We start from the raw sequence: 12,138 nt of genomic DNA on the forward strand, positions 1-12,138 counted from the left end.
AGTATATCTTGCCAGACATTCACAGCGGTACTTGAATCAGACCTTTATGGCGGTACTTGAATCAGGGAAATTAACAGAATTAACGTTAAGACCCGTGCAAAGAAAAACTCTTCCATCAAGGAATTTATATAGGGGGGTAAAAGAGAGCAGAACTTGTCATAAAACTTAAAAATTTCCCATGATGTTTTATTTAATTTATTGACAATCAATCAATTTGCCCGAGCTCCGTGACGGGAGTTTTTTTTTATCAAAGAAACGTATCGCTCTGAATAACTGTTTTTCTTTTCTTATTTATTCATGTAAAAATATCCCTTTTAGCAGAAAGTAATTGCATTTTGCTCTGCATATTTTTGCATACTCCTAGCCAGATAAGTGAAACAATCCATACTTTTATTCGTTTACTTATTGGTGTATCTATTTTATTTTCATTCTGTTTCGACCGCGCTTCTCATTGTGAAAAAATCATAACATCCAGTTTTGCCGAAAAACTGTAAATTTTAAGATTTTGCACGCCATGCGGTTCTAAAATTTTCGGCTTGGCTGCTAAGCAGGCATACTTTCTCCAGGCAGAGACAGAAGTCGTTGAGTGAACTGATTTGGATAAGAATGGCAGCTATTGTCTATTTCCTCGTTTTAATTTTGAATAGCTGCTTTTCTTATTCAAATCAGCGATCCGAGTTGATCTGGTCCGACTTCTCCTTGTCCCCGCCTCTTTCAAGGAAGTGTTCACAGTTGTTTGGCTTGTTTCTCCGCCCGTCACGTTTCCGAGCAGATCGAGTACTACGGTATGTAGGTTGCTTTATTTGAGTCGTTTGTTTTTCATTGATATTCTGTCTGCCTTGTTTCCAGGTGAGTAGCTTTCATTTAGTGTTCATTTGTGTAACTGTAGAAAAGTTTGCATTAATTAACAAACAGCTGTTTGGATCAGCTGTGACTGAGTTCTTTTCGCTTTCTCTTATCTTTCACTGGAATGATGTACAGTCAACTCTCTCTCTAAGGGGTTGGGGTTTTTATTTTTTTTGTAGTTCCCTAAAGGTGGTGTTACACGGGGCAACTTGCAACAACGATTTTTCGCGCAACAATTTAACACCACGTCAACTTTTCGTGCATTGTTAAACGAGTCAACTTTTCGCACAACATTGTTCAAAATGTGCATGGCAACATGCATGTTACACGAGACGATTTTCAGCACAAATATGCCAACTCGCAACATTTTGCGCACACGTCCAGGCCATGTTGAACAGAATTCTGGGAAGGTGTTGCATGAAAAATCGATGGCGGCCCTGTTACACAAGCCAACTTCTGAATATTCGTCATCTTGCATTGCGAGTTTTTGACTTGGTTTCAAAAACTGAACGTGGTGCCAAGTTAATGGTGCACAAGAAATCGTCCCAGGTACCATGTTACACGGTGAATGATTTTTCGCGCAACAGTGTTGCACGAAAAATGGTTGTTGCAAGTTGTCCCGTGTAACATCACCTTAAAGCCCTGGCCAAACGACAACGCAAGGAGACACAAGTTTAAAACTTGCATCTACTTACATCTCCATTTGGTCAGGACTTCCATGCACTTGCGTTGACTTGCGTACACTTTAGTTGAGTTTAAATTTGCACTTTAGTCAACGCAAGTTTTTCACTGTTTGGTCACCCAGCGCAAGTCAACGTAATTTTTGCAGTTTACTTCAAAAGCTGTATTGAATTTGGTAGCATTTTGAATGGCTTTTTGCAAACTTGCATGCATTTGCGACTAAACTTGCGTGTCCATTTGGCCACCCAACGCAAGTTTGTACGTAAGTTCAACTTGCGACTACTTGCATCCACTTGCATATTTACGGTTTGGTCAGGGCTTCATTTTGGGACCGTACTGGTCATTATTCATATATGAAGGAGTGGGTGGGGGAGAGGGAGGAGGGAAATAGGGGGGGGGGGTGGGTCATTTTTTTTCCTTAATAAACTAGGGGTGGGCTGTGTTTAAATCAAGAACATCAGAAAGAAATTGAAAATGGTCTAGAAATTAAATGATGGTCTTGACATTCTTAAATTCTGTAAAATATATTGCATAGCAAGAAGTGACAAGTCACTGAATTGTGCCCCTTTAATTTTTGATTTTCACGTCTTTACATCATCATGTTTCATGCTACTTTTGAGCTTATACGAGGCACAATACTCTACTATTGGTTACGACATGTTATAAATTATAATAATAATACCTATAAGTAGAACTCAGTCGTGTTCTTTTAGAAATCCAAGAATCTGATTGGTCCTCCCATTGTTTTCTGTTCACTGATAGAACATGATGGCATTCACACATCACTCTTTAAAGGGACAATCATTCTTGACTTTTGGCTTGAAAGTACATAAAATTTTGGACTGTGACAGTCCTTTAGAGTTTCTACAAAAACAATTAGACTACTTGCCCTCCTTTTGTATGAGCAATGCACCTCGTTGACTATTCTCTGCGGAGGGGGCCGGGGGGTCTGAACCTCCTGGCTCCCCTACCTTTTACTCCTTTTACTCTGCCCCTTTCCGTAGTGGTTCTCTCCTCTTTATCCCACATATATTGCGAAATATAACCAAATGTTGCAAAATTTTACCATTTTCTCCCGGTTCCCACCACCTTAGGAATCCTGCTTCTCGCCCTCCCTTCTCACACTTCCAACACTTTTTTTCCTGGGCTCCCTCTGCCCCCCTCCACTTTTCTCATAGAAAACTCAAGCTGTTAATTATAAGGGGGTTGGAGAAAGGATGTGGGAGGAGGGGGGTGGTCATTACTTAGCATGACCTTTGAGAGGGAGGGCTAGCTTGCTGCTTGTCAGTTTTTGGCCTTGGGGGGGGGGGGGGCTTTATTTTCCCCACACCCCTCCTTCATACAAATAATAACCAGTCCTTAATATCACCCTCCATTTAATTGTTTCCCCACACGGTACCTTAAATGGACTTAGCACTAAATACACGATCTGGATATTAACCTTTTGTATCATATTAGCAATGAAATTAACAAACAGAGCTAGGACTTGCAGAAATAATAATATCCATGTATAATGTTTTCTTATATCAATTAGTAGAAACTCAACCGTGTTCTAAAATTGAAAGTCCGTGAATCTGATTGGTTTTCCCACTGTTTTCTATTCGCTGATAGAAAACGATCGCGCGCTCGTTGCTCATTTAAAAATTAATTTTTCTTCATCTTTGGCTTATAAGTACGTAAAATTGTAGGTTTTTGGACTGAAGTCCTTTAAGAGTTTCTACTAAAACAATTGGACTACTCACCCTCGTTTTCTATGAGCGATAGTCCACTCAGCTGCGCCTCGTCGACTATTCGCTCATAGAAAACTCGGGCTCGTAGTCTAATTGTTAATTATAAATATCTTTCGGTTTAAAGCTAAATTTTGTTTGTTTTCTATAAATTCCAATTAGATTTCTTGAGACAAATTGCTGAAGAAACATTAAATAATGGCTGATAGTAAACCCCCTGCTGCACTGGAAAAAGTACGAGCTAAGGTTTTGGAGAGAGGAGCACATAGTATCAAGGGAATTGGAAGGTAAATAGTGTAATAATAACAATAACAAGTCACTTTTCTCGCCAATACAAAGACAATACAGTCAACTCTCTCTTAACGGACACCTCTATAAGACGGACACCTGGTGATGGTCCCTGCTGTTTTTAAATCATTTTACTTTAATAGCAAACTTCCTATAAGACGGATTGGGCACTAAAGAGGTTGTTTTCTACTTACAGTATTACAGTTTGTAGAAGCTCTCAACAGGAGAGAACTTTTCTGCTTTGTCTACAACTTCATGTCTCTCATGTGATCCCACTGTTGGGAAGGATAGGATGTTGTCTGTAAAGACTTTCCTTCGTTGGCTTAATTATTTAGAACTCATCTGGAATATTTCAATCTTACAGGAGAGATGCAATGAAAGCTGAGTAATGAAAAAAGTTCTTTTACAAATTAAAGGACCACGCAGTTACAACTTTTTTCAAGTTATAATAAATTTTCATTAGAAAAGAACAGGTTGTCTTCTGACTGTTGTCAGTGACACTATTTCCATGCGAGGGCAGGTGAGCCCCCTCAAACAAAGGTTTCTCTTTTGTTTATAGGTACATGTACATCCCGATCTGTTCACCAAAAAGAAAATTAAGCATCTTGTCTCAAAAAGCAATCTTGACTCTAATTAATATAAACATACAGACTTGAATTTCCCATCAGGCCAGGGCTTGGAGCAAAATTGGTGGCCATTATGAAAGTGTTCTCCATTTTAACTGCTGTAAGAGCTTGGGTAATTGTGAAGAACAGCTCCCCGTAACCGACTGTTGGCCGACAGGTTACTGACAGGCCACCGACAGACTACCGACAGGTTACCGACGGTTTTCCCAAACATCACTTTTACTGTAAAATAGAGCAGTACACACAGGAGTAACCCCGATGCAAAGCGAAGATGATTTCATCCGAAACTTAGGCAAAAACTGTACAAAAGCTTATCAAGACACACACTCACTCAATTCGCCCTAGAATGCTTTGCGAACCTAAACCTTATGGTATGTCACGTATTAGTGTAAATAATGTTTACCTTTTAACATTTTTAGTGCAGAATGCACTATTGTGATGGTTTGGTGGGTTGTCGTCTGCTAAACCCCTCAGGCGCTAAAGCACTATGGTGTAAACTTTTAATCACCAATTAATTAATTAATATCAATTAATTAATTATTTCTGTAAGGGGGTAGGGGGTGGGGAGCAACAGACCGTGGTTGGTAGAATGGGAAGTCTATTTACGACACAATTGAAGAGCTCAAAGGTATATATTTGTTTCAAAAAGCACTATGCTCTCCTTGTGGTACTATTCTTTCTGGAAGAAAATTCTTTGTGCTAAACGCATGCGCAGATTAATAGACGTCATGAACATCACGTAATTCTTCCTGCGGAAGGATTCCTGTAGACTCCGTGGCGCTAAGTTAAACCGCAAATTAATTGAATTAGACACTAAGGCGTCACAGCAGTTCATGTGAAATAATTATTGTTATGGCAACGCTGTTTTCTTAGAAAAGATGATCTGTTGTAACATCTCATAATTCAGAAAAACCGAATTCTTTAATTAATTGATAATATCTGTATTATAATCGATGTCGCCCTGTTTGCAGAAAATAAATCACGTTACCATGTCATCACGTTACATCCGTTTTCGACAAAAACAACGGTATCATGTTAAATTCGTTTTCAAGGAAAAGGAAAATTATCTCGTTTGCTGTTTCAATATCAAACGGAAATTCAAACTAATGAAAATTAAAATAGCAGGACGTGTTTAGAAATTTTGTATCAAAGCCTAACGTGATGTGTATTTCAATGCGGTAGAATTCTTGTAGAATCCGTGGCGTTAATTTAATTAGACTTTAAGGCATCACAGCAGTCTAAGAGAAAAACAAGGTATAATGTTACAAACCTTTGCACGGAAAGCACAAATATCACGTTTGCTGTTTCAATGTCAAACTGAATTCAAACTAACGAAAATTAAAATAACAGAGAGTGACGTGTTTAGAAATTTTGTATCAAAGCCTAACATGGTGTGCTTTTCAATGCGGTAGAATTCTTGTAGAATCCGTGGCGTTAATTTAATGAGACTGTAAGGCATCACAGCAGTCTAAGAGAAAAACAAAGGTATCATGTTACATCCGACACTTCCTTTCCTTTGATTTGTTCTTCATCAGTTGACTAACTTCCGTATCATTTTGTAAAATCTCTGCCTGAGAGGGGCTTCGTGTGAAAGCGAAAAACTCTTTAGTGTTTGAACATGCTTTCGTGAAAGAAATCTTCACACTACGTGCTTCTCGGCTTCATGCTTGAGTGAGCGTGTGACGTGTTCACCAGACTGTGGCGGGAGCATGACCTGGAAAAAGCCGGCCCGGGAAGCCGGCTTCCTTAACACACCTTCATTTTAACATTGATTGATCGGCCGTGTGTGTGACCTTTTACTAAAGGAAATCCTTCTCCGGTATCTGGGCTGTCAAATGATTTTGTGATTTGCTTCAAGGAAATCCTTATCCTGTATATGGGCTTTCACATGATTTTGTGATTTGCTTCATGTCAAAATCGAAATGTATCACGATCAGTCGTTCAACATCTTACAAGAAAACATGAAACAGCGCTTTAAACTGAAAAAGTGTACTCATTGTATGTATTCTCAATCATTACCGGTAATTATTATAACAATGTCAATTGATTGGCCATATTGCATTCTGCACTACCCTTTGAGTCTCTGAGTTCTCTGTTTGCATTGCAGGTAGGAGCGTAAATAGTCCGTGAATAGTTTTTTGGCCGACATCACAGCCAAAACCTGTCGGCAGGTTGTTGGCTGACAAACAGCCAACAGACAGCCGACAGACGGACAACAAACGGCAGACTGTCAGCTGACAGACGACCGACAGTCGGTTAGGGGGAGCTGTTCTTCACAATTACCAGAGCAACTATCATAGTTTGTTTTAAAGATTTTGAGCTTAGGGCAATAGCAAAACCTTCCAAGGAACAATAATTATGTGATTTCCATGTACAAGGTTTCTCACATTAATGCACCCTAGATAATCTTTGTATTAACCAAAAAACTGTTTTATTTGTTACACAGAACTTTCCGAATGTACGATGATGATGGCGGTAAAAATCTGAACTTTGAGGAGTTTGCAAAAGGTCTTAAGGACTATTGTCTTGATTTGACGGAAGAGGTACAAACTGCTTGATAATGTAACGGCCCGCGGTTATTTATTCGATTAAGCGCCCAACCTAGAATAAGCACCTACCCTTTCGTAGGAAAAGTTAATAAGCGCCCAGCCTCGAATAAGCCCCCACCCCCTAATTCCCTCATAGAAGACCCCCTAAATTAAAGTGCACATGCAAGAGGAGTATTGATTATTATTGAAATTGCGCTTGAAATTGTCTAAGTGCTACTAAGAGACTTCCGCGAAGGCTGAGTTTTATCATTAAAGTCTTGTTTTGGTACTTCTTCACTTTTTTTTATTACCTAGTCATTGTTTTGTTGCAAAAAAAAAACTAACTACTTGATAAAAATGGTGAAAATTCAATAAGCAACCGCCTCAAATAAGCACCCACTCTCAAAGTCCAAAAATTTATTAAGCCCCCAGGGTGCTTACAGCAAGGCGCGCAATGTGTGACCACTTTAATTGATTCACATTCTCGTGCAGATTTAATCCAATCAGAAGTCAAGCCAGCGATCCACGGCTTTTGATTGGATTAAATCTGCAGAAAGAAGTGAATAATTAAAAGTGGTCCATTGGGCGCCTTGCTGTAATCTAATAAATACGGTAGTAACAAAATTTGCTTATGTGTGCAAATTCTGTCGGCCAACAGTCGGCTGTCTGTCAGCCATTTTTTGGCCGACTAATTTGGCCAACTGTCAGCCAACAGGTTACAGGTTATTTTTATATTTCAACAATATGTTGGTCATTTAAGCCTGGTTTCCATATGATCGCAGACGATCACAATGGATCGAAGAGGATCACAGAATTGTAGGTTCTGCGATTTGCGATCATATGGAAACACACTAACAAAGTTCTATTCTCTGCAATTGTCTGCGATCGTTGCGATAATGTGGAAACACAATTGCGATCGACTGCGATCAATTGCGATCGAATTTATCCGATAATATTGATAATCGATCCCATCATTCAACACTTCTGCGATCGTCTGCGATCTTTTGCGATCATATGGAAACAGTTCACTCTTCGATCTTTGCGATCACACGGTTCGGTAAATTTCTGTGATTTTGCGATCATCTGCGATCCACTGCGATCGTCTGCAATCATATGGAAACCAGGCTTTACCCATGCCTAAATTTAGCTTAAATCTGTGACACAGTCACTTTTAAATGTTTATAATTATGTTCATTGTTTATGTTGATGTTGTTTTGCTCACCCACCAGGCGGTGAAGAAGGTGTTCAATTATTTTGACAAAGACGGATCAGGGCAAATAAGTTTTGATGAATTCTTGGTTGCATTGAGGGTAAGCAGTGACTGTGATCGAGATTCAACTTCTCATTACAATATATGTTATCAAAAAGACAGCTGACGTTGAGAATAAAGAATTTCGTCAAGAAGGCAGTTGTTGATAATTTAATTAGAACTGTAGTCTTGTCTCCTGACTACTTCATTATAAAGGGAAACCCACAAAACCCACATCTTGGCATAAAAAAGAAGATAATACTTAAATTTTACAACCACCACTCAATATATATTTTTTGGCACACATAGGGGGGCGCAGTGGCCTAATGGTAATTGCACTGGACTCCAGATCAAGCGGTCCGGGTTCGAGCCGTGGCCGGGGCACTGTGTTGTATTCTTGGGCAAGACACTACTTTCACAGTCCCGGCCTTCTCCACCCAGGTATATAAATGGATACCAGGGTAAATAACTGCTGGTGGTAACCCTGCAATTATTTTGCATCCTATCCAGGGGGGAGTGGAAATAATCCCAGCTGCTTAATACTACAGAAACTGGGATAACCTCCAGCCTGATAAGGCACTTGGCTTGACTGCAGGCTCAACTTAAATTAACTTTCCTTCCTCAAAAGCAAACCTAAGGCAATGCAATAAATAACTATTGATATTTTATTTTGTTTAATTCTTCACTTCATAGGGTAACCTTGAAGGTTCAAGACTAAAGTTGGTTAAGCAGGCATTTAAAAAAGCTGACAGGACTGGGGATGGTGTAATAACCTGTGATGATTTAAAGAGGTAACGTAAGAAGCAAAAAATAAGCAGAAAATAAGCTCAAAAAAAGAAATGCTGATATTCTATGCATATCATATTGTGAACCTTCCTGGTTTTTACTAGCGACGCAAGCACAAGCACAAGCATAACAGATTATTTGCATGTCATTGAATTAGAATATTTAATTAGCATCTAAATGAGTTGGACCAAAGTGGCCCTGAATCCTGTACATAGTTGCTCCCGACGATGCACTAACATAGGCCTACATATAAAGGCGAAATATTCTTACTTATGAATCTATCATCTGAGCACGTTAAAAGAAAAAGCTGCCTCTGCCATTTCTATGGCAGAAGATATCATTTATACGATCCATGTCATTGTTGACTACAGAATTGGCATATGCCCTTCCATTGTTAATAAGTGCGATGTTACTGACGAGTTGTTGCCCCATGGTGATGTGGAGGTATTAAAGTCTTAAATCTGCACAACACACTGAATGATCTTTCTGCAGAGCACGCTATAGCAGGTATTACTGCAAGGATATGTACCACATTATTTGGCATAAACTTCTTATGCTTAGGCTTGTGCTTTCGCTTATTCTTGTGTTGCTAGTGAAAACCAGGCTTAACAGTCACTTTTTTCCATCATTCAGAGTGTATAAGGTTACAGAGCACCCTAAGTACAAAAATGGAGAATACACCGAAAAACAGGTGTTTGAGAAGTTTTTGATGAGCTTTGAACCAGACGAAAATAAACGTGATGGAAAGGTTAGTGATAAACTTGTGAGTGGAGTATTAAACCCATCCCACCGAGGTCTGGAGTTTTTTGAAAAAAAAATAAAAAAACAAAATGATGTCACCCCCTTAAAAATGCGGGCTTGGGTATAGAATGCAGAGTAAGCATATTAATAATATATACGTGAAAAAATTTCTCGAATCTGATTGGCTTAGAGAAATTCAGTTTTTAGTAATTTCAATGCAGCAATGAGTTAATTTAGTGCAGAAATAAGAAATTTAGTACAAAGGAGAGAAATAACAGGGCATTCTGATTGGTTAATAAACAAAGGCACCCACAGAGAGCCAATCAAACGCTTCCACGCGATATAAATTGCGCGAAGTTTGGATCTGCTTAGAGTTGCAAGTAAAAAACAATGGCTGGCGTTTTGAGCACAGTAGAAGATCAGAAGACAGCTCTAGATACCATAACTCTGAAAAGGAGTGATCTAATGTCGGAAACAGAGCCTTTTGCAGTCTTGCATTGGACATTGGACGATTATTTTATTCATACCATGTGAATCAAAGATATTCTACTTATGAGAAGTAAATGTTTACGTTCAACTAGAGTCTGACAGCATAAGTTAAAACACCGTGTCATAAAGGCAGTTTTAGCTAATGACTGACCCAGAAAATGTCCAAAAAGTGCGATTTGTTTTGAAAATCTCCAGGTGTCAAAGGTTAAGACCTTGTAGTTCAACCTCATTCCCCGAGTCTCTCGGGGAATGAGGAGCGGGAATGGCGCAGTGGTGAAAGTGCTCGCCTTCCACCAATGTGGCCCGGGTTCGATTCCCGGACCCGGTGTCATATGTGGGTTGAGTTTGTTGTTGGTTCTCGTCCTCCCTCCGGGTTCTCTGGTTTTCCACCCTCCACAAAAATCAACACTGCTAAATTCTAATTCGATCAAGAACAGTGGATGAAGAGCCACCCTGTGGAAGTGCCACTGCAAATTCCCATTTATTTTTTGTTTTATTTTATTTGTTATTATTAACGAGAGACCCTAGGAACGAGGTGGCTTGTATTCATGATACAAGTAATTTTAATAAAAAAGCTCCATATATTAAAACTTTTCTTGCTGCAACCTCAGTGACAAGTTGCAAACTTAACGGGAGTAGACACCCAAAAAAAGGGAAATTTGAGATCAAAGACTCGTGGTAAATACTTATAAACGCAACACACAGCTATTTCAAAAAGAAATAATGTGTCGTGTCCGGATTGTAGAACTATAAGAAGGGCGGGAAAGTTTGAGGATAGGTGGGTTTGTGAAATTTTGGAGAAGATCCTGAGGCCTTGTAACCAACCTGTAAGCAAATTCGTTTGCCCTTGCCTTTGCTTTCATTTGCCCTTGAGCGGTAATTCTTCCGTGCGAGCAAACAGGAGACATCCGCCGATGTCTTCTTGCTCTTCCAGGCGCTCTTATTAGTGAAATTTTCTTGCCATGTCAAAAAAAATATAATGTAGAATGTTTACATAACAATTTAACACGGAAAGAGATCTCTTTATACTTTTCACCCATACATCCTTTTAGTCGAACTAAAAAGCATTACAGTCATCACTGTTTTTGTGTCTTCCTGACGATTATAATTTTGATATTCGAAGAACATGTTTTTACCAGGTAGTTTCCCTTAGCTAAAACGTGTTGACATTGCGATTACAAGCGTTCTTCTCATTGAATAGTAGCCCCCACTTTGTAAATAGTTCACATCGAACTCAAAACAATATTGCCTCGTTTCTGAGGAAACGAAACAAACAGTTGTAGCCCCTCCCCCATAGACGCCCCTCCCTCCCCCCCACACACACGCACACACACAAAATAATGACCAGCCCCTAACAATTTTTTAATTTTTTTACTCATTAGGTTACATTTGAGGAATTTTGCAATTACTATGCAGGCGTCAGCGCAAACATTGACAATGATGCCTACTTTGAGCTGATGATGAGAAACTCATGGAAATTATAGTCATATTAATCACCACATACTTTGATTGATTCCCGGGGGGGGGGGGGACTCGATGAAAGTGACGGGGAGCTCGTCGCTCGCTTAGGGGTGTAAGTTTTGGACTTTGGTCTCGCTTAGGGTGTTCCGGGAAAAAACGCCCAAAACGCCAATATTTTTAGCCATAATGGTCTCGTTTAGGGTTACACACGAAGAATTATACAAATATAAACTCCATTCTTAGTTTTTTGGTATCTTTAGGGGTCAAGAAAGGCTTGAGCCACGCCCAGATTGTCTCTTTTAGGGGTTATTTTCAAAATTTCCGACGAGCATCCCCGTCCGTTTCATATAGGAGTCCCCCCCCCCCCCGGGGATTGATTCCCCTTAGTTTCATATTGTTACTGAATGTAAGATCTGGTCATTATAAATTTCTGTAAAATGCCGATCTCACTGATAGCAACAGTTTCTTTTCCAGGTTCTACTATTTGTAATTTAGTCTTCCTCCCAAAACAATTTTGCATTCATGAAGCACTGATTGGTATATACTTTATTATGGGAAATAAATCATTTGAATTGAATTGTATTTAGCTACAGTAACTAAAATATGTAAAAACTTTGAGCGAATAGCTTTGATTAGAAGATCAGTGCTTGAGAACGCATCTAAAAATGCTTAACAAGCGATGTGCATTCTGTCATCGGATGTGTTGAATTCCGTAG

The 12,138-nt window shown here is 39.3% G+C and overlaps 1 protein-coding gene across 2 annotated transcripts; it reads left to right on the forward strand.

Annotated features, from left to right (window-relative positions):
• The first annotated feature begins 545 nt into the window (after positions 1-545).
• LOC144639338 (calcyphosin-like protein) lies at positions 546-12,116 on the forward strand. Of its 2 annotated transcripts, none has more exons than XM_078498663.1 (8): positions 546-785; positions 3,417-3,541; positions 6,615-6,711; positions 7,926-8,006; positions 8,639-8,736; positions 9,365-9,479; positions 11,344-11,448; positions 11,803-12,116. In XM_078498663.1, exons 2-7 carry the CDS (start codon positions 3,453-3,455, stop codon positions 11,443-11,445), a joined length of 582 nt encoding a protein of 193 aa, XP_078354789.1. In that variant the 5' UTR covers positions 546-785; positions 3,417-3,452; the 3' UTR covers positions 11,446-11,448; positions 11,803-12,116. The 2 variants fall into 2 exon arrangements, with proteins under 2 accessions (XP_078354789.1, XP_078354788.1); XM_078498662.1 differs by having other exon boundaries at positions 547-785; positions 11,344-11,468; positions 11,794-12,116.
• Positions 12,117-12,138: the final 22 nt, after the last annotated feature.

This window comes from Oculina patagonica, chromosome 14 (genome assembly GCF_052425735.1).
Source record: "Oculina patagonica isolate OP01 chromosome 14, crgOcupat, whole genome shotgun sequence".
Taxonomy (NCBI): Eukaryota; Metazoa; Cnidaria; class Anthozoa; order Scleractinia; family Oculinidae; genus Oculina; species Oculina patagonica.